General features: G+C 51.1%; 1 protein-coding gene across 2 annotated transcripts; it reads right to left on the bottom strand.

Moving 5' to 3' along the window:
• Positions 1-272: 272 nt before the first annotated feature.
• Positions 273-21,585, bottom strand: DNAAF1 (dynein axonemal assembly factor 1). 2 transcript variants are annotated; one of them, XM_043898177.1, is made up of 12 exons: positions 21,346-21,585; positions 18,631-18,766; positions 18,080-18,171; positions 15,976-16,197; positions 15,676-15,842; positions 11,184-11,305; positions 7,705-7,871; positions 6,464-6,718; positions 5,254-5,363; positions 2,574-2,630; positions 1,363-1,735; positions 273-620 (listed from the first exon to the last, which is right to left on the bottom strand). In XM_043898177.1, the coding sequence occupies exons 1-12, from the start codon at positions 21,467-21,469 to the stop codon at positions 517-519; spliced, it is 1,929 nt and encodes a 642-aa protein (XP_043754112.1). In that variant the 5' UTR covers positions 21,470-21,585; the 3' UTR covers positions 273-516. The 2 variants fall into 2 exon arrangements, with proteins under 2 accessions (XP_043754112.1, XP_043754111.1); XM_043898176.1 differs by having other exon boundaries at positions 489-620; positions 6,464-6,805.
• Between the last annotated feature and the right edge of the window lie 60 nt (positions 21,586-21,645).

The raw sequence follows: 21,645 nt of genomic DNA, 5'->3' as shown, positions 1-21,645 counted from the left end.
GAATGATGGACTTTCTCAGGCTGGCCACGTCCCCTTCCATGGCTTTCCACGCTCAGTGCATTAGGTTCGCACCCTCCGTGGCTCTGTGGCCCCAGTGAAGAGCCTGCTTCTGCTGCGGGGAAATCACACCACCACACCCCTGGGAATGGCACAGGCCCCGGAGCGGGACCTGGGTTTCTCCTCAGAAGAATGGAAAGGCTCTAATTTCGGTACCTGATGGAGTACTGTGACTCACCCAGATGTTAGATAATCCAGTAACACAAGGGCCCACGTGGATGTTGAAATGTTTATACCGTGACATGGTTTACACTGCAAATGACTGGGCTTGTGTGAGGCTTAGAGCGCGGGGTGCAGGGGGCCATCTACGCAACAGGGGCTGTGCCCACGGGAGAAGGGAGCCAGGGCCCGTGCCCTCGGTAACCGCAGCTCTCGGGAGGGAAGGGGAGCCCGCCCCCGCTGGGGGGTCAGGCCTGGGCCCGTGCCCGCTGGTACAAGAGTGGAGGGGCTGCCCGGGGCTCAGTCCAGGCCAAATTCAATGTCCTCCCGGTCTTCTGCCTCGGACCCCGGGCGCTCCTTGGGCTCCACCTCAGACTGGACTTCATCCTTCTCAGGGCTGTCTCCTGCAGAGTTAGGCAAGGGGTGGCTCAGTGTTCTGGGGAAGCGTGGTCAGCCCTCACCCCTTCCTGTGTGTCGGCTTCGAGGCGGCTGCGTGCCGTGGGTCAGAGAGGGGATCGTCTGCACCACGGGCTCCCCGCATTGGGTTCGCAGTCGGGGAGCATAGTCTCGGAACATGGAGCTACCCCGGTGTGCTTGTGAGCAGTGAGCCCCGACGGTGCCTCTCCCTGGTCACGGGCACAGGCCCCCAGGCTGGCGGGCCGGGCGGTGTGTGGAGAGTGGCTTCTCCTGCCCCGCCCACCGGCACTGTGGGTGCCGCCCGCACCTGCCGCAGCTCCCTTCCCGGTCGGCACATCTATCACTTGTGCCGTTCCGGGCACCCACGTGTGCAGCCCCACCCTCGGGCCAGCTGCAGCCCTGGTCTCATCCCATATCCCTAGCTGTGGTGTCACTGGTCCCCTTCCTTGGTCGGGAAGGGCCAAGCATGGGGATGGTGGGGAGGGGGGCATCCTGGTAGCTCCTCAGCTCTCTGGCCAAGAACGCTGCAAGTCGCCCACGTGGGAACACGCTCTTGTGGCCTCTGCCGATTCTAGAGAGGTTGTGAGTGACCCCCCACCACCACCGAGAACATGGGATCCTGACGACAAAGGCCCAGGTGGCCACTGCTCTGGGCTTAGGTGGTCCACCGTCCGTTTCCCCACCGAGAAGCTTTTGGCCCCTGTGACCTTGAAGGTCAGTGGACATTACCTGGAGGAGGGGCCGGAAGCAGGTCCCCATTGCCATCCTCAGTGCGTGGGGCAGGCATGGCTTCCCCCTCGCAGACGGGGGGCAGGGCTGGTGACCCCAAAGGCTCCTTGTCATTGCCCAGCTCCTCAATCAGCGGGCGAGGGACCTCGCTCGCTCTCCTTTGGGTTTCTGGGTCCGTCTCGGGTGCCACTTTAAGTATGTCTGTGAAGGGCATCTCGGTCTCCACCCTCCAGGAGATGTCCTTGGGGACTGCAAATATACTGGAAAGCGTGTCTGAGGATGCGTTTTCCAGCGCTAGGAGTGAGATGTCCATGTCAGGCTCACTGTTGTCGCTTGGGCTCAAGACAGCTGTAATCTTTGGAAAGCACTGCTCCTGTTAAAAGGAGAAGGTGTGTTGAGCCGTGCTGTTTTCACACTAGCGTCCCTAAAGTGCACACTGCTAATTCTGCGTTTCTGTCTGTCACACTCTGGCGCCACATCAGGGACGGCCCCTGGGAGCACAGCGCTGACCCCGAGGCGGTCATAAGCCCTGTGGCTGGGTCTCCCTTGGCGCCCCCCACCTTGGGTCTCTGTGGGGCACGGGCCCACCCTCTCTGCTCCTGCTGCACCAACCCCTGCCTGGGTCCTGAACCAGTCATCTGTGAGCCCGGGCTCCTGGCGGGCTGCGTCTGCACCAGCCACCTAGCCCTGCGTTGGTGGTCAGGCCCCCACAGAACTGGGTTCTGTCTGTGTCCTTCCTGTGATCACGAGCTCCCACCCTGAGATTATGTCCGAGGCGCCTCTCTCTCTTTCAGGCCCCGCGGGGCTCTGGTAATGTTGGGGGGAGGGTCAGGTCAGCTCAGGAGACGTCCGCATCGGGCCCCTGCCCTCTCCTCCCCGCTCTCCTTTCCCTGCCTGTGTGTGACTGTCCTACCGGCATTCATCAGATAAACATACGGAAACGTCAAGGATGGAAAAGAGTCCAGGTAATGATGTGCAGTACATGGTTATTAAAGCTCAGTGATAAAAGGTCTGTTCCCCAAAAAATCCCCAAGTGGCTGGTTGTAAAACCTCAGAGAAAGGAGCAGCAGTAAGCCTTTCCTGAGGTTGAGGTGAGAGTCCTGGGTGTGTGAGGCATCAGGCAGGGCCTGCGACTCCCCGACATACTTGGTCATCGTCGGGGCTGGGAGAGGAGAAGGGAAGTGGAACTGCGGGGATGCAGGGGAGCTCACCCTATCCCAGTCGCCCAGAGGTTCGCCGGCATTCACATCTTCCAAGTCGGGCAGGTCCTGGAAGAGGAAATGACCCTGGTCAGCAGGAGGGCGTGCGCTCAGCATCCAATCCTCGGAAGAGACGTGGCCACCGCAGCAACCAACCACAGTGTGTGGAGGGGCCCACGGAGCAACCTAGACACTCGAGCCGTGTGTACATGTAGCACACTCTTACATGGACACTCGAGCTGCGTGTACAGGCAGCACACGTGGACATTCGAGCCGCGTGTACAGGCAGCACACAGGTGGACACTCAAGCCGCGTGTACAGGCAGCACACACGTGGACACTCGAGCCGCGTGTACACCCAGCACACACGTGGACACTCGAGCCACGTGTACACCCAGCACACACGTGGACACTCGGGCCGCGTGTACACCCAGCACACACGTGGACACTCGGGCCGCGTGTACAGGCAGCACACACGTGGACACTCGGGCCGCGTGTACAGGCAGCACACAGGTGGACACTCAAGCCGCGTGTACACCCAGCACACACGTGGACACTCGAGCCACGTGTACAGGCAGCACACAGGTGGACACTCGAGCCACGTGTACAGGCAGCACACAGGTGGACACTCGAGCCACGTGTACACCCAGCACACACGTGGACACTCGAGCCACGTGTACACCCAGCACACACGTGGACACTCGGGCCGCGTGTACAGGCAGCACACACGTGGACACTCGGGCCGCGTGTACAGGCAGCACACACGTGGACACTCGGGCCGCGTGTACAGGCAGCACACACGTGGCCACTCGGGCCGCGTGTACACCCAGCACACACGTGGACACTCGGGCCGCGTGTACACCCAGCACACAGGTGGCCACTCGGGCCGCGTGTACAGGCAGCACACACGTGGCCACTCGGGCCGCGTGTACACCCAGCACACACGTGGACACTCGGGCCGCGTGTACAGGCAGCACACACGTGGACACTCGGGCCGCGTGTACACCCAGCACACACGTGGACACTCGGGCCGCGTGTACACCCAGCACACAGGTGGCCACTCGGGCCGCGTGTACACCCAGCACACAGGTGGCCACTCGGGCCGCGTGTACACCCAGCACACACGTGGACACTCGAGCCGCGTGTACACCCAGCACACACGTGGACACTCGAGCCGCGTGTACAGGCAGCACACACGTGGCCACTTGGGCCGCGTGTACAGGCAGCACACACGTGGACACTCGAGCCGCGTGTACAGGCAGCACACACACTCCACGTACCACTCCAGGTACCTGGATCTGATCAGTGAAAGGGCTTTGTAAGGCGTGATGTGTTTCAAAAATTTCCACCTCGTTCTCCACTTCACTTTGGTATTACCCAGTTCATCTGGGGGGAATCCTACCTCCTATGTACAGCTAGGTCCTAGATCCTAGGACCCCACCTGGCACAAAATGAGTCTCTTTCGAACCTTGCCCAAAACTGGGGTGGGGAGGTGGCGCTTTTCTGTTTTGTGTCTCGGGGTGTCTTCATCTGTAGCACCCCAACCCGCATGTGAGGCAGTCAGATGCCTGGGTTGCCGTTCCTGCCCCACCACTGTCTGGCTGTGTAGCCTTGGGCGGGGTGCTCTGCCTCTTTGTTTCTCAGTTTCCCTGTCTGTAAAATGGGGATGAAACCTACCTCTTAGTGTTACTGGAAGGGTTAAATCAGTCGATACAAGAGGTATTTAAAGTAGCGCCGGACAAAAAGAAAGAACAGTCAGTGTTAGCGTAGCATCAGGGTCCTGTATATGGTTGGTTCTCACACGTTAGGGCTGAAGTGCCTACTTTTGTTGTATCTATATTAGGCCCAGAAAACTGGAAATGCCACTCTGAATACTGAATGTGCTCAATTGAACCTTACTGAGTCACGTGAAATTGTGAAGTTGGGAGTGAAACACGAGTGTTTCATGTTTCATGTTTCATGTTTCATAAAGGGAGCGGGCAGAGGGCAGGCAAAACCACACACACTGTCTGAACTGAAGGAGCTCGCTCATGGGCAGAGAGGTGGCTGTCCTCTGGGGAAGCAGGGTGTAAAGCTAAAGGTGGGGGGACCAGCCCTGACTCCTCACCCCCCTAAAGCACAGTGCCCAGGGGTCGTGCCAAAAGGGCATATCCCCAGGGACGCATTCCCGCGGGCACGGCGTGGAAGGCTGTCAGAGCGGACACGCTGCAGGGAGAAGAGCTGTTCTCAAGGCCATGATTGGGCCCAAGGTCAGGCGACCCCCCTGAATTGGTCCTGAGGTACAGGATGTGGGACAGGCCAGGAAGATGCGCAACTGTCCCAAGAGCACACGAGGCTCTGATGATTAAGCGTAGCTTTCCCAGCGGTTCTATCTACAGCCAGACCGAGCTGCTGAGAGGGTAACTTCTCATGGGGAAACACATCGAGAGTTTCGCAGACATAGTTCAAGGGGGTTCGTCTGGCCAGTGCTCTCAGTATTGAAAGTGCACAGGCATGGATTCCCCACTACCTGCCCTGGGAGAGCTTACTGACTGCAGATGCTGAGCACTGGGTCTGGGTGGCGCCTCCAGGGGAGGCCACGCGGGCCAGCCCACAGGCCCCACTGAGCTCAAGATGCAGGAGGTTTGTGTCTGATCAGACACCGACCCTGGCTATGCCGTGCGTGCTTCTCTGCGGATGCACGGGATACGTACGTCGATGAAGAGCTGCTCCTTCGTCTCCGGTCCCGCGGCCTCCAGATTTTCAGCTCCATCGGGCTCTGTGCCTGATGCATTTTCAGTGGCCACAGTCTGGGGAGCCAATTCTAAGGACAACAGAGTTACAGTAATCTCGGAGTCTGTTTCATACACGGCAGTCAGACAGGCAACTGCGGTTAGTGTGGATTCCAAGAGAAAGGACAGAACCCTCCTGTCTGAAGACCTCCAGCTCCTGTGACAAGAGCTGAGGAAACGGCTATGTGTGAAAGGGAAGGGAAGGGAAGGGAGCGAGCACCCTCTTTCTACAACCTGGAGATGGAAGCTCCAGCAAGAGTCTATACAGAACATGCAGGAACCTTGGGAAAAGCATGATCGCTTGACTAGGAGATGAAGAAAGAAAGGCCACGGCATCAGTGGCCAAGTTTCACAGCCCCTCCTGCTTCAAGAGTGTCAAGGAGACCTGTGACGTCCTTGCAGGGTTGCCCAGACGGGGCTCCTCTCTTCCGCCCGTCCCCTCCTGCTCCTGCCCACTGCTTCCTCTCCAGCCTCGGTCATCAGAGATGAGTGACCCTGCTCTGCTCAAGACACACCAGTTCACTGTCCACCTTGGGGACTGACCAGGCCCGGTTTGACTCAAGAGCCACACTGAGGCACCCAATTAGAATGAAACAAGGAAGTGGATTTAGAAGACTTAGTGTCAAAAAGAGGAACCTATTTCATGAATAAGTTCATGTTGATTTAAATTATATTCTCGGTGTGCATGCTCAGTCGCTAACTTGAGTCTGACTCTTTGCGACTCCATGGACTGTAGCCTGCCAGGCTCCTCCATCCATGGGATTCTCCAGGCAAGAATACCGGAGTGGGTTGCCATTTCCTCCTCCAGGAGATCTTCTTGACCCAAGGATTAAACCGGGGTCTCCTGTTTTGGCAGGCAGATTTTTTTTTTTTTTACTACTGTGCCACCTGGGAAGCCATATTTTAGGTGTTCTGAGTTGGATAAAATACCCTGTTGGTGTTTCACCCATTTCCTTGAGCCACGTTGGACCTGATACTGGAAACGCAGTCCCGGCTCCCCTCATGGTCCTGTTGTGAGGTAGTGTGCGGACATCACCTTACAGGCTGAGCAGTCAGGGTGGGAGGCAGCCCGGGGCCCCCAGTCGGGAGCCGCCCCAGGTATAATGCACCTGTGCTGTCCTCGACCACCTACCTGCCCAGGCAGCTCTGGGGCTCGGTGGCAGGGCCTCAGGGGGGAGCACCCCTCGCGGCTCCCCAACATCCAGAGGCAGCTCCTCCAGGGGGCTCGGCTCTGCTGGCTTCTCCGGGCACAGCTCATCCTTGGCCTCGAAGCTCTCCTTGACAAACTGCTCTATCTTCTGCCTTGTTTCTTTCTTCTCCTGAGGCTCTTCCTCTCCTTCCACTTCGGTGTCCACGTCCCCAGCACCAGCTGGAGTGGGCTCCTCTCCTGAGCACAAGTCCACAGGTGAGCTGGGACGGTCCCAGGAGGACAAGGAAGGACCCACAGCGAAGGCCGAGGGTGGGCAGTGGGGACCTGCGGCAGGGCGGTCAGTGGGGTGCTGGGTGAACAGGCTGCACGCCCACCAGGGGGATGCCCAGCACGAGCACTGCCCGCACAGGCCCCTGGACGACGGTGCAGGGTGCTCTCAGGAGATGCGGGCTGAGGGGCCAGGGTTAGAGCCATGATGTTTGCCCTGGCTTTCAAGCAGGTCAGCAGGTCAGGAAGGTGTGTGTGCGCACACCTGCGCCAAAATGTTCATCAACACTCGACGTGAGGAGATGACACAGGTGTTCATTTGACCATTGTTTGAACAATGTCCAAATTAAATGTTGGAAACGGGGGAAAAATGCATACTGCAGGAGAACGTCTATTATATGGGAATGTGAGTGGGCAGAAAGCAATAGAGCTGTGCCACTTTCTTCTGTTAAAAAAAAAAGTATGCACTACACTCACGAGGAAAAGCCAGGAGACGCTCACACTGAACACCGAGCAGTTCTTGCTGCAATTCTGTGATGACCCTTGCTTGTCTATGTTTTCTATGTGTAGTGTAGTCACAGTTTGTAATTAGGTGAAAAACACTAAGTGTCATTTAAAAGTACACATGGAGGACTTCCTTGGTGGTCCAGTGGTTAAGATGCCTTGCTTCCACTTCAGGGGGTGAGGGTTCGATCCCTGGTTGGGGAACTAAGATCCCACAAGACAAAAAAAAAAAAAAAAAAAAAACGGTACACACAGAGCCCCTGACTCTTTCCTGCTGTGTGTAAGAGGAGGACGGGGTTCTTAGTTATTAACGTGCCTTGAGCACTGTCCTCAAGTGAGGTTGAGGGCAGACGGATCTGTAGGGCTGTGGGCAAAGGGCTCCGTCCCTCACCCCCCGTCCCAGAATGAATCTCAGCGGAGCTCTGGGGGCCTCCCATGTCTCGCGCTCACACCTCTCTCCTGGCGCGCTTTCTGCCGCTTCCTCTCCTCCGCCTGGCGCCTGATGGCCGCCAAGGCCTCGATGCTGTCCGTGATCTTCTTTCGCTCTCTCATCTCCCACTGCTGTCTCTCCTCCTTCTCGGCCGTGTACCCTCCCCGGGCCCAGGCCTCGGCGCAAGCTCTGTTTAGGAGGATTAAAAACAAAAAAACAAACCCCAGACCCCAGAAGTCGGGGGGCTGGTCTGAACTGTCACGGGTTAACAGTAAATCCAAAACATATACTCTCTGACCAAACTTGCTCTTTGCCCCCCAAATCAAACTAAAGGCACAGAAGGCATGTGACTGTAAGGAGACTTGCTAACAGAGGCATAGTTTCATCTTAAAAGTTCTAGCGGTTTGCAAAGCCCGACTGGCTATAAGGCCAAGAGCACGCATGACAAAAGAAAAAAAATGGAGAAAGTGAACTCCACCAAAATTAAAAAGGGGTGTTATGTAAAGAATCCCATAAATAAAAGAACCCACAGAAAGTGAGAAGATGTCTGCAGATCAGATACCTGACTGGGGGTTGTATCTAGACTATATAGAGACCTGTTACAGCTCACACAAAGTCAGCACAACCTAAAGGTGGGCAAAGGTTAAAAGAAACTGCATGGGGAGACAACACTTGGAAGAGAGTGAACCGCTAGATGGCTTGTTATCTAAAACATACAAAGTGTTTTAAAAGTGGACAAAAGAACTGGGCCCCTCACCAAGAAGTTAGGTAGCAAGTGAGCTCATCATTGGGTGACGTCAGGAGAGCGCAAACCTAACCAGTGAGATGCCGCCACTTGACACCCAATGGAACGGCTAAGATCCAGAGCGCTGACACCACCAAAGCCCGGAGGATGTGGGGCGACAGGAGTGCCCCTTCGTGGCTGGTGGGAAGGCAAACTGGCGCAGCCGCCTCGGGAGACAGTTTGCCAATTCCAAAGCAAAGATCATCTTACTGTATAATCCAGCAATCGTACTCCCAAGTATTTACTCAAATGAGTTGAGAACAAATGTACACACACACACACACCTGCACATGAATATTGATAGCAGCACTGTTCACAACAGTCAAAAAGTGGAAGCAACCCCAATGTCCCTCAACTGATAAAACATGGCCTTCCCAAACAGGAAATTATTTCACACTGTTATTTTGGGAGAATTTACTGACGCAGGCTGCAATGTGGGTGAACCTTAAAAATATGCTCAGTGAAAGAAGCCGGTCACAAAAGACCACGTATCATATGACTTCATCTTTATGAAATGCCCTGAGTAGGCAAATCCATATTGGCTCAGTGGTAGATCTGAGCCTGCCAATGCAGGAGACACAAGAGATATGGGTTTGATCCCTGAGTTGGGAAGATCCCCTGGAGGAGGAAATGGCAACTCCCATACTCTTGCCTGAAAAATTCCATGGACAGATAAGCCTGGTGGGCTATAGTCCATGGGTCGCAAAGAGTTGAACATGACTCATCACACGGCACACGGCATATGAAATGTCCAGAGTAGTCTAATCCATAGAGATAGAAAGTAGCTTTGTGGTTGTTGGGGCTGTCAGAGGTGGGTTGGGGAATGACTGCTAATAAGTAAGGGTTACTTTTGGGAGTGATAAAAATATTCTAGAATTGATTGTGGGGGTGGTTGGACAACTCTGAATATACTGAAAAACCATTGAATTGAACACTTGAAGTGAGTAAACTGTTCTAGGGGCCAGAGATAAGCAGGTTAACATGAGAGATGATGTGGCTTTCTCTACTAGACCTGCCCTTTTATGGGGAAAGAGACTCTAAAAGAGTAAACAGGTATGTCAGAGGCAGATGTGTCCTACAAAAAGAAATCAGACTAAAGAGACACTAGATGGAAGAGGCAAAGGTGTGGCTTAGATAGGTGGCTGGTCATGGAGATCTTCAGAAGGTGACAGGTGAACAAACACCTGTGAAGAGCATCCCAGGTTGAGAGAAGGTCAAGGACCCAGTGTGGAACAGCTGGAGAGTGCTGGAATGAGGCTTCAAACCCAAGTGAAACCGGCTCTTGAAGAGGAGTCCTGCTACATCGTCTAGGGCAGGGGTCTCCCTGCAAAGGGCCCAGCTCTTACACGTTCCTGCTGGTGGGCGCTGCCGCAGGGTGCAGCAGAGAGCTCACATTCCCTGCCCCGCCTTCCGCCCCGCCCCGGGACAGCCTAGAGCTCCTGCTTGGGTCCCACCTGATACTAACAGAGGTCGGTTTTGTTTCCACTTTCCAGAGACAGCCTGAGGCTGGGGAGGTTGGCAAGCTTGACTAGGGCATAGGATCCGCAGCTGCAGAGCTGGGCTTTGTGGTCCGCCCCCAGGCCCTACCCGCCTGCTGTCTTTCTTAACGCCCAGGGCTGGGTGCCAGGGAACTGGGAGTATCTCAGACCAACTGCACACAAGCAGGGATCCTGGCTGTCTCACCTGGTCCGTGTGGAGGCTCTCCCTTGGAAATTTGTGTTAGTTTGACTAAAATTTGTGAGTTCATGTGTGTTTTTAAATGTTGGGTAATTCAAGCTTCAGACTGCACTTCCTTTCAGGCCATCCCAGTTACTGACGTATTATTTTAAGCTGGAATGAATAGCGGGAGCGGCCTCAATCAAAAGGTAAGTTAAAAACCCAGATCAAAGCAGTGATGATACACACATGGCAGCCCCGGGTTCAATATTCTTGATATTCAAAGAGTTCTTAATGAAACAGAGCTTCCCTGCTAGCTCAGATGGTAAAGAATCTGCCTGCAATGCAAACCCAGTTTGATCCCTGGGTTGGAAAGATCCCCTGGAGAAGGAAATAGCAACCCACTCCAGTATTCTTGCCTGGGAAATCTCATGGACAGAGGAGCCTGGCGGGCTAGTCATGGGTTGTAAAGAGTCAGAAACGATTGAGCGATAATCACTTATGAATCAATAGGAAAAATCTCCCCAAAAGGAAATTGGAAAGAGGTCATGAATGCAATACTCACAGAGGAGGAAATTTTAAATGTCCAACAAAGGTGGTAAAAACTATCAACTTCATCCATTACCCCAAAATGTAAATGATGTACTATCTTCACTCACCAATTAACCTGGCTAAGTTTTTTTTTTAACATGGCTGTGTCTGGGAAAGTTATAAATGATACAAACATTCTAGAAACTATAAGTGCCTTTTAAAAGTCTTAAACTACAGTCTTTAATCCAGCAATACAACTCAGAATTCCACACTAAGGAAATCACCAGCCATGGGATCAGAGACTTTATATAGAAGGATAATTATCAAAGGATTATGAAAAAAAATCTATGAATAAGTGCTCAAAACAGGGAATTTCCTGTTATAAACAGTCATGTAAGCCATTAAACTTACCTCACTGGAATATATAACAGACGTGTGGGAATACTCAAAAATCAGAAAATTTTAAAACTTACCTGTTGAGCATGCTCAACTGTTACATAGTGTTATTAAAAGACTTTTCGCTTCCTTACCTGTCCTTGGGAAAAACTGGTCTGTCATCCAGGTATGTTAACTGTTTTAGCCGGACGGTGAGTGTCCTTCGGTAGTTGGAGATGTTCTTAATCACCGGGTTCCCCATCAGATTCAGCACGCGCTGGAAGCACACAGGCAGAACCACGTTAGGCACTGAGAAACAGATGTAATTAAAACATTTCACTTGCGCGTCGCGTTGAGAAGAAATACAAAGACAGGGAGTGTTGGCCTGAAGTCCTGAGGACAGTCTCAGAGAAACCGGGGCTGTCACTGCTCCTGTGCCGTCAGAATGCCATCAGAACCGTCCTGAGAATTGGGTGTCCCTTTTTCTACTTGAACTTCTACTTAAACTCTCACGGTCCTTCCAGAACAGTGCTGGAAAAACCTCCTGGAGCCTTTCCCGAGGGCAGCTGATTTTGCTCGCCCAATCTCTTTTACTGGAATTAATCTCTGATTGATCGCTTTTCTGTCCTTCCCGGCCAGGGCCTGTTTTAAGAAAATGCACACAGCGGCTGGACAGATAAGAGATGGTGACTAAGGGCACAGGATGCGGAGCGCCCTCTCAGCTACCCTGAGGCCCCTCCTTGCCAGGCTTACAGGTCTCCTGGATGTCAAGCCTGGACCAGGAGAGGGACAGAGCAGTGCCAGTGTGCCGTCCCCCCATCCTTAAATCCTGTCACCCCCTCTCCAGGAAGGGGAGCCGTCAAGGTGACATGTGGGTGAAGCATTTAAAATGGGTTTGCCTAAACTGGTGAAATGGTTTTTATATCTAAAGTGCTTTTTGTTGTTGGACAAAATAAATATATTGTGAACTGGTTAGTTTAGCATTTTCCAAACTTCGTTCTCATCTGGCTATCATGGTTCTTGCCACATGTTCGAGTGACCTGTCCTGCAGGGCTGGGTGTGAGGAGCAGTGCGCCCCAGGGGCAGGCACTAAACGGCTGTGCACGTGTGCGTGTGTGTGTGTGTGGAGACTGTAGAAGCCACCAGAAAACAACCACGAGATGGACTGTTATGGGTTGAATTACTTCTCCCCCAACCCCCGCCTGCAGCAAACTCATCTGCTGCAATCCTAACCCCAGAGCCTCAGAATGTGACTGCATTTGGAGACAGGGTCTTAGAAGAGGTGATCAAGATTAAATGATGTCACTAGGGTGAGGCCTGATCCCATAGGTCCTTGAACGAAGAGGAGATTGGGACACAGACTGTGAAGGCCACATGAGGACTCAGGGAGAAGATGATTATCTACACACCAAGGAGAGAGGCCTCAGGAGAAAGCAAGCCTACCCCCCACACCTTGATTTAGGACTTCTAGCCTCCAGAATCATGAGAAAATAAATTTCTATTGTTTAAAACACCCAGCCTGGTACTTTGTTATGACAGCCAGGCCACCCAGAAAAGTATGACAATTCAGCTGTGTGTTGTCATGCCATACGCTGGTGACTGTGAATGTTACACTAGTTCTTGGTGCCAGGCTGCTCTGCAGAATACTCCTGAGCTCTGCCTTCCTAACATCAACAACCTCAGATATGCAGCTGACACCACCTTTACTGCAGAAAGCGAAGAAGAACTAAAGAGCCTCTTGATGAAAAGTGAGAGAGTGAAAAAACTGGCTGAAGACTCAACAATGAGAAAACTAAGATCTGGCATCTGGTCCCATCACTTCACGGCAAATAGATGGGGAAATAATGGAAACAGTGACAGACTTTATTTTGGGGGGCTCCAAAATCACTGTAGATGGTGACTGCAGCCATGAAATTAAAAGATGCTTGTTCTTTGGAAGAAAAGTTATGACCAACCTAGACAGCATATTAGAAAGCAGAGACATTACTTTGTCAACAAAGGACTGTCTAGTCAAAGCTATGGTTTTTCCAGTAGTCATGTATGGAAATGGGAGTTGGACTATAAAGAAGACTGAACGCCGAAGAATTGATGCTTTTGAACTGTGGTGTTGGAGAAGCCTCTTGAGAGTCCCTTGGACTGCAAGGAGTTCCAACCACTCCATCCTAAAGGAAATCAGGCCTGAATATTCATTGAAAGGACTGATGCTGAAGCTGAAACTCCAATACTTTGGCCACCTGATGCGAAGAACTGACTCATTGGAAAGGACCCTGATAATGGGAAAGATTGAATGTGGGAGAAGAAGGGGACAACAGAGGATGAGATGGTTGGATGGCATCACTGACTCGATGGACATGAGTTTGAGTAAGCTCCGGGAGTTCGTGACGGACAGGGAGGCCTGGCGTGCTGCATTCCATGGGGTCACAAAGAGTCAGATGTGACTGAGCCACTGAACTGAACTGAACTGATGCTTTCCTTACTGTTTTCTTTTAAATGGATTCACTTTTCCCTTGCTTACCCATGCCCTAAGCAGGAAACAGTGAACTGAGGGTTTTCATGTGCTATTTGGAAAATCTTTTTTCCTAGCATGCATGACAACACATACACACTGAAAAGCAAGGAAGTTGTCCCAGGCTGCTGGAGTTGAGGCCAGAGGATACAGAAGCTGCCTGCAGGGGTTGCCACGGACTAGAAGATGGGAACATTCAAGCACCCCAAATTAAAATGACAGGTTAAGTCACTCCAAATACTGTATCTTTAAATCTATCTGTCCATGGTGATAAAGAAAAACCCTTCACTTTCATCTTTAGAGGTCACTAGGGTCTGGATTCATTTCTCTGAAAACTGATAACATAAAAAGAAGAACAAAGAAGTGTTCATCCCAGTGTTTTCTGCATTAGGGATGTAAATTGTTGATGAGCAAAAGTGCTCTTTGCGGAAGCATCACCGCTAAGAAAGGCAGAAGGAGTAGGGGAATTAGAATATGATCCCTGAGCGACTGCTAATGAACTCATACAGGGAGGCAGTGCGCCTGGGAGCTGTCGGAACAGTCGGGGGAAGGGAGGCTGAGTGCTGGATCAGACTGAAGCTGGATCAGACTGACAGCAGCCAAACCCACTAGTGACGCTTAAAGTCACAACAAGAGGCAACCAGGTGTTACACGTGCCCTGACTGATGCCACAGCTGACCGCAGGGTTATATTCTGAGCCTGGATCTGACCAGGCCTCTGGCTCCATCATCATTTTACAGGAGATACTGGAGACAGCAGAACACATTAGACCACACCACGAGAATGCAGTTGACTGAATCCAGGGTGTGGCTGACAACCAGAAGGACCCAGTTTCTTCAGATGATTCATGGCAGGGGGTGGGGGAGGGGAGAGAAAGAGACAAGTGGGGAGGTCTGTGATGAGCTGCATAATCCAAATACGATGTGTGGGTCTGGTTTGGATTGGCACCATCCAATGGTCTTAAAGCTCAACATTCAGAAAACTAAGATCATGGCATCCAGTCCCATCACTTCATGGCAAATAGATGGAGAAACATTGGAAGTAGTGGCTGACTTTATTTTTGGGGCTCAAAAATCACTGCAGATGGTGACTGCAGCCATGAGATTAAAAGATGCTTACTCCTTGACAAGAAAGTTATGACCAACCTAGACAGCATATTAAAAAGCAGAGACATTACTTTGCCAACAAAGATCCGTCTAGTCAAGGCTATGGTTTTTCTAGTAGTCATGTATGGATGTGAGCACTGGACTATAAAGAAGTCTGAGCACTGAAGAATTGATGCTTTTGAACTGTGGTGTTGGAGAAGACTCTTGAGATTCCCTTGGACTGCAAGGAGATCCAACCAGTTCATCCTAAAGGAGATCAGTCCTGAGTGTTCACTGGAAGGACTGATGTTGAAGCTGAAACTCCAATACTTTGACCACTTGATACGAACAGCTGACTCATTGGAAAAGACCCTGATGCTGGGAAAGGTTGAAGGCAGGGGGAGAAGGGGACGACAGAGGATGAGATGGTTGGATCACAACATCGACTCAATGGATATGAGTTTGAGTAAACTCCAGGAGTTGGTGATGGACAGGGAAGCCTGGTGTGCTGCGGTCTGTGGGGTTGCAAAGAGTTGGACACGACTGAGCGACTCAACTGAACTGAACTGAATCCAATGGTCAAAACACATGCTTGAGGCAAATAGGGAAAACTGAACATAGACTGGGTATTAACTGTCATTCCGATACTATTTTAGGTATAATAATAGTACTGTAATGATGCTTTTAAAAAGTCCTTATCTGTCAGGAATACACACTGAAATTGTAGGTGAAACGACATGACATCGGGCATTTAAAACACGGCAGCTAAAAATAGAGGGGAAAAGTGTGATGGGTGTTCAGAAGGCGGGGAGAAGGGAAGGGGGGAGGGAGGGAGAGAGGGGAGAAGAAAAGAGATTTTCTGCCTACAGAACCCAAGGTGACACAAGCTGTGTCCATGGGTGTGCCCCCACCCTCCACTCCACACTACGCGGCACGCAGGATCTTCCCTGACCAGGGACTGAACCCATGCCCCCTGCCCTGGAAGCTCAGAGTCATAACCACTGGGCCATCAGGGAAGTCTCGAGTGTGCGTGTTTCTTTCTTTCTGTTTGTTTACCAAGTCAGGCATGCTCTCGAGAACACTCAGGATCCCGGGGTCGCTCAGCTTGTTGTGGGAAAGGTCAAGGACACAGAGTCTGGCACACTCCCTGAGATGCTGAATGTCCTCCACGGTCTCTAAGTGGTTGTGCGCCATCTGGAGTGTGTTCAGGACTGGCAGGCAGGCTGGAAGGGGGAGGGGACAGAGGTGAGCGACATGTGCAGCAAAGAAAATGTTAAGACCCTCCTGCAGGGGCCGGCGGTGGCCCCGGGTCTGGAGAACGACCCCACCACCACCACCACGGCGGGTCCTTCTTACAGAGGTTTTCGATGGTCTTGATGTAGTTGTTGCTGATGTTGAGAGCATCCAGTTTCTGCAAAGGTTCTAGGTTCTCGATCTTATGGAGCAAGTTCACTTGTAAGAAGAGGCAGCGCAGTTCCGTCTGGGCCTCGAGGTTCTCGATTTTCTGGATGCCGTTGCACTCCAGCCAGAGACAGCGCAGCCCCGTGTACTCTTCCAGGTTCTCGATGCGGTCAAAGCCTGGTGGGGAGGAAGGAAGTATTGGTTGGGCTTCCACACACACAGAGGCACAGGTTTCACCATCTTTCATGCCTATCCGCCTTGGAGAAGGAAATGGCAACCCACTCCAGTATTCTTGCCTGGAGAATCCAATGCACAGAGGAGCCTGGTGGGCTAGGGTCCATGGGGTCACAGAGTCAGACACGACTGATGTGACTCAGCACGCAGGCACACACGCCCAGCATCCACACGTCCCTCCTCAGGCAAACCACCGTCTCTTTGAGAACATCCCGTCCTGATCCTTTCCCCATGGCTCTCTGCAGGGAGCTGGTCATGCTGAACCACGTGAGGCAACATTCAGGAACCCTGGGGAGCTCTGGCTGGCTCCACTGGAAAGAGGTAACTCTCTGTGAGAACTGCCAGCCTGGTAGGGTGGAGCCTAACTTCCCTTCTCGCCTGGGAGTGGGTGGGAGTGAGGCAGGTGCCCTGCCTGAAATGAATGAGCACAAGGGAACGCAGGGCTTCAGAAGGGGCAGAGGCAGCCTCGTGGTGAAGAATGAGGTGAGAAAATCCAGGAGTACCTGAAGCCAGTGCAAACTTTGGGTCTGGCTTTCTGGTATGGTTCAGTTTTATGAGCCATGTTTAAGGAGAGGAAAACCAACATTTTTGTTTCCTTGAGTAAATCATTACAGATTTGTTCACGGTTCATCTGCTGTTGCCAAATGTTTTTAAAGTCATTTGGTTGCCTGAAAAGTTTTAACCAGAAGTTTGTGTTTTTTTTTTTTTTTAAGTTTGTGTTTTTAAAAAAAAAAAAAAAAAAATTTATTTGGCTGTGCTGGGTCCCAGCTGTGGCATGTGAACTCTTAGTTGTGGCGTGTGGGATCTAGTTCCCTGACCAGGGCTTGAACCCAGGCACCTGTGAGGGGAGTGCAGAATCTTAGTCACTGGGACCACCAGGGAAGTTTCAAACCAAAAAAGTTTTGATGAAAAAAGGTTGAAAGCAACGGTGAGGTAGAACCACCCGACTAAATCATTCCCAGGTTCCTGACCCTCAGAAATAGTATCAAATAGTAATTTCTTAAGTTGAGAGGCATGGGGTTAATTTGCTAGGCAGCAGTAGATAATATAGGCACCTCTCTGCCCTCTTCTTCCCACCTCTTAAATACGGGCCCCTGGGGTCTGCCCTCCTATGTCATCTCATCACTGCCACACCTAGATGCTGAGTGGAGGGTTTTGGAGGGGGCAATGTGGACGTGAGGAGACCAGCTGGGGGTCCTTCCCCACCTTTAAAGGATATGTGCGGCTGGAGCCCTCCATGAATCTCCCTGGCACAGTGTGAATCGTCTCATGGTGGCCGACCTGTCCCCCAAGACACCAGAGCATCCTCAGCATATCCATCTTTGTATCTCTAGCACTGCGCCCAGTGCCGGCCCACAGAACGCTCTCAGTAAACATTTACTGAATAAAGGGCCCAATGAGGCAGGTTAGCCATCCCAAATTCAGCATCAACTGGGAGTTATTGCTCTGCTTTGTCACTGTGAGGGAAAGCCCTGTTTATGAACCTGAACTTAAGTTGCCATGTGACCATTGGACACCACCAGAGTCCTTCACAATGTGTCCCTCCCAAGTGCAGAATATTTACAAGTAGTTAGTGGTCTGGGAAACTATGAGTCCTTTAGCAAGTACAAATAAAAGATGCCAGTATGTTTCCCTGGAACTCATATAAACTCTGGTCACGTAAGACTCTTTCTTCCAAGAAATGTTATTGCTTTTCCATGCATCTCCACTAAACCTTGAAATTTCTACTTAAATGTAAGAACTCTAGATGATCCCTGTGAGTAATTCTTTATACCGCTAGGGTCTTTCCATCTGACTTGAGGTACCTCCTCCACCCAATCCTTACCTTTATAGTGTAAATACAGCGTATCATTCAGTGCTGGGGTAATGTAAAGCTTGTGCTGCTTGCAAAGCTTTTGCAGAAACTTTTTAGTCATTCTGTTGAATGAAAAACATGAACGAGAAATTGACTTCAGTTTGTCAGCTCTAAGATATACCCCATAAATTCTTCGCATCCATTCCGTCTCCAAATTCCACAACCTTCTGTATGCCTGATGACACTGCTTGCTTGTTAATAGCTTTCAGGGCCTCATCCAATATTGTGACTTTCAGCATGCTTAAAAACTGCAGCGTATGTTCTCATAGAAATACCTTTGTGTCATCAAGAACTCCTAATGTGTGCCTCTCTCCAGGTTTGGCATTAAAGTTTAATAGACTTTAATATGCCACAGAGGCATAACTAACTAACCATCCTGACTCTCCTACTAATCCTCAGACAAGGGGCTGTCTAGTTAATCTTCATGAGCCCCAATTTCTTTATCTGGACAAAGGGGTGATCATAACACCCACCTTAATGTGTAAAAGTGTGCTCTGAGCGGTGGCAGCTCGCCCACATACCTGGTGCCACCATCTTCCTTGTCGTCTGTTTGGTGTGCTAAGCGACCATCTGACCAGCTGTCACCACCCTGCTTCTGCTCACTGAGATAAGAAGTGTTCGAAGGACCCACACACGTTTCCTTAGGATCATTCATTTCTGTAAAATAAGAGACTGGTTCTGGAGAGCAAGAAGAGTATAAAAAAATTCCCCTCTACTTCAACTTGATGAATAATTGTCTGCTTTTAGTGTAGAATCAGTATTGTTTAAATGTATCACAATTTTTAAAGCATTGATAAGGATTATGAGAATTTCACTTCTAGGCAGATCTTTGATAACACCTCTTGTACAGACGGACAAGCGGATGTGTGCAAACATACCCACTTCTGCATTATTTGTAATAGCCAAAACCACTTAACAACGCAAATGTCCATTCACAGGGACAGGTTAAATAAAGCAGTGGGTCATTATTCTGCCTTGCAATAGAATGCACAGACAGGGAAAGAGAGAGACAGACATGACTGAAAGAATCCACACAAAATTCTAGAGAGGAAAATGGAATGGGACTGTGGTGTTGGAAAAGATTCTTGAGAGTCCCTTGGACTGCAAGAAGATCCAACCAGTCCATCCTAAAGGAGATCAGTCCTGGGTGTTCATTGGAAGGACTGATGTTGAAGCTGAAACTCCAATACTTTGGCCACCTCATGTGAAGAGTTGACTCATTGGAAAAGACCCTAATGCTGGGAAGGACTGGGGGCAGGAGGAGAAGGGGATGACAGAGGATGAGATGGCTGGATGTCATCACCGACTTGATGGACATGCGTTTGGGTAGACTCTGGGAGTTGGTGATGGACAGGGAGGCCTGGTGTGCTGCGGTTCATGGGGTCACAAAGAGTCGGACACGACTGAGCGACTGAACTGAACTGAACTGAAGGCAAAAAACATCAAATATATCTGAAATGTTTTCTCTATCTTTAGAAATATTTATTTGCGCTGGATCTTAGTTGTGGCATGTGGGATCTTCATTGTGGCAGGTGGGATCTTTAGTTGTGGTATTATGAGATCTAGTTTTCTGACCAGGGGTTGAACCCGGGTCCCCTGTATTGGGAGCGTGGAGTCTTAGCCGGTGGACCACCAGGGAAGTCCCCCAATGCATTTAATCTTAAGGGCTGTTTGCTGCTGCTCTCTGGGTGTCCCTGTGGACTACCTAGAGATTAAACATTCTGTATGTGGGACTGTGTCTTACAGTTTCCCATTTCCCACTGCATACAATGCCCAGCTGCAAGAGGCACCAGATGATAGTTTGGGGTAATAAAGAAAGTGTATGAGTGTGAAAGTCACTCATTCGTGTCTGACTCTTTGCGACCCCATGCACTATACAGTCCATGGAATTATCCAGGCCAGAATACTGGAGTGGGTGGCCTTTCCCTTCTCCAGGGGATCTTCCCAACCCAGGGATCGAACCCAGGTCTCCCACATTGCAGGTGGATTCTTTACCAGTTGAGCTACAAGGGAAGCCCAATAAAGAATAGGTGCTCAACAGGGTACTCTTTTGCCCCCTTCTGATGCCTATGTCAGAAGCTTTCTCTATCTCCTTTATACTTTAATAAAACTTTATTACACACACACACATACACACACACACACACACACACACAAAAGAATAGGTGCTCAATATATATAATAATGGATTGGTTATATTAATACCAAAACTACCATTTATTACTGACCCACTGTATGCAAGTCACTCTAATTATAACTATCCCGGCTTGCGGAAGATGAGACTGCCCTAGAGAGGTTAAGCTCTGGGCAAACCGCCATAAAACTGGCAAGTTGCAGAGGAGTAGTGTGAACCCAGAGTAACTTGCTCCAAACATATGTGTGTCCATAGCACAACATGGCTTCCCTATAGCAACTCATACAGGGCTTGCCTGGACAGTCATTGCTTACAATTGTTGGCTGGGTTAAAAAAATGAAACAAATCAAGCAGTTTCTTTATCAGTCCCTAAAAGGTTTCCCTTATGGCTGAAGCCAAGCAACAGGAGAGGCTATCTTCTAAGCCTATTCAGGAAAACTTTGGTGAGGAGTCACCAGGTGATCCCAGAAACACCAGCTCGTCATTCACCCTGTCCACCACAGATCAGGCGCTTAACTGGACACTGCCAGTTCATTTGGGGTGTCTGCTCTGACATAGCTTGCCATCCAGAGGGAGAGAGAGCCTTTGATCTTACATGGTGAAGGCAATGAAGGGATACATTCAAAAGTTGGGCTGTGAGGGGAATGGTGTCTTGGGTGAGGGCTTGCGCTCTTGGCGTCAGACTGTCCAAGCATGAGTCTGTTCTATCATTGACTGGCTGAGGGTAATCTGTTTGGAGCAAGTTCTTAAACTTCTTTAAGTTCCAGGTAAATTATCTGTCTGACCTGGCAAGAGGAGTGCCTACCGCAGAGGGCTGGCCTATGGTTGTAATATGATGAGTGCATGGTACACAACCTTCAGTAAGTGTGGGCCGCTGCTGTTATTATTTTTTGGCCGCGTCTTGTGGCATGCGGGATCTTAGTTCCCCGACCAGGGATGGAAACCCATGCCACCAGCAGTGGAAGCTTGGAGTCTTAACCACTGGACCGCCAGGGAAGACCCTGTTATTATTATTACGGTTACCGCTGGCTGTGAAGACCAGGTATGTGGTGCTGGGCACAGCCCGTCACCCCCCTCGCCTCCCTGGGGCGGTGGTCGGCACCTTCCTTGCGGCCACCTTCGCCTGCGTTCCCGTGGTCACCGGCCGACTCCTCCACACCAGGCTCCTGCGCGCACTCCTGCTCCGCTACCCCGTCCACCACAGGCTCTGAGGCCTCGGGGTGCATGTTTATTTCGGAAATACCGAACACCTCGTAGCAGTGGGAGCCCGGTTCTGCGGGATAGCTATGGACCCTAGCCCACCAGGCCACCGGAGCCCGCGTCGTTGGCGGCCCAACGCTTCCCTGGTCTCCACGGCAACCGCTGCACACGCGCACTCGGGCGGGCCTGAGCGTCGGAACGC

Source organism: Cervus elaphus, chromosome 4 (assembly GCF_910594005.1).
Source record: "Cervus elaphus chromosome 4, mCerEla1.1, whole genome shotgun sequence".
Taxonomy (NCBI): Eukaryota; Metazoa; Chordata; class Mammalia; order Artiodactyla; family Cervidae; genus Cervus; species Cervus elaphus.
This window is presented reverse-complemented; position numbering and strand designations above follow the sequence as displayed.

What these genes read in the sequence shown, in the direction of transcription:
- DNAAF1 (XM_043898176.1), bottom strand. Translation starts at nt 21,469, where the DNA reads ATGCACCCCGAGGCCTCAGAGCCTGTGGTGGACGGGGTAGCGGAGCAG. An exon ending in GAAAGCGCGCCAGGAGAGAG is followed by an intron (nt 6,806 to 7,704) that starts GTGTGAGCGCGA and finishes GCCCTGCCGCAG; the next exon opens with GTCCCCACTGCCCACCCTCG. An exon ending in GCTTCCGGCCCCTCCTCCAG is followed by an intron (nt 621 to 1,362) that starts GTAATGTCCACT and finishes CTAACTCTGCAG; the next exon opens with GAGACAGCCCTGAGAAGGAT.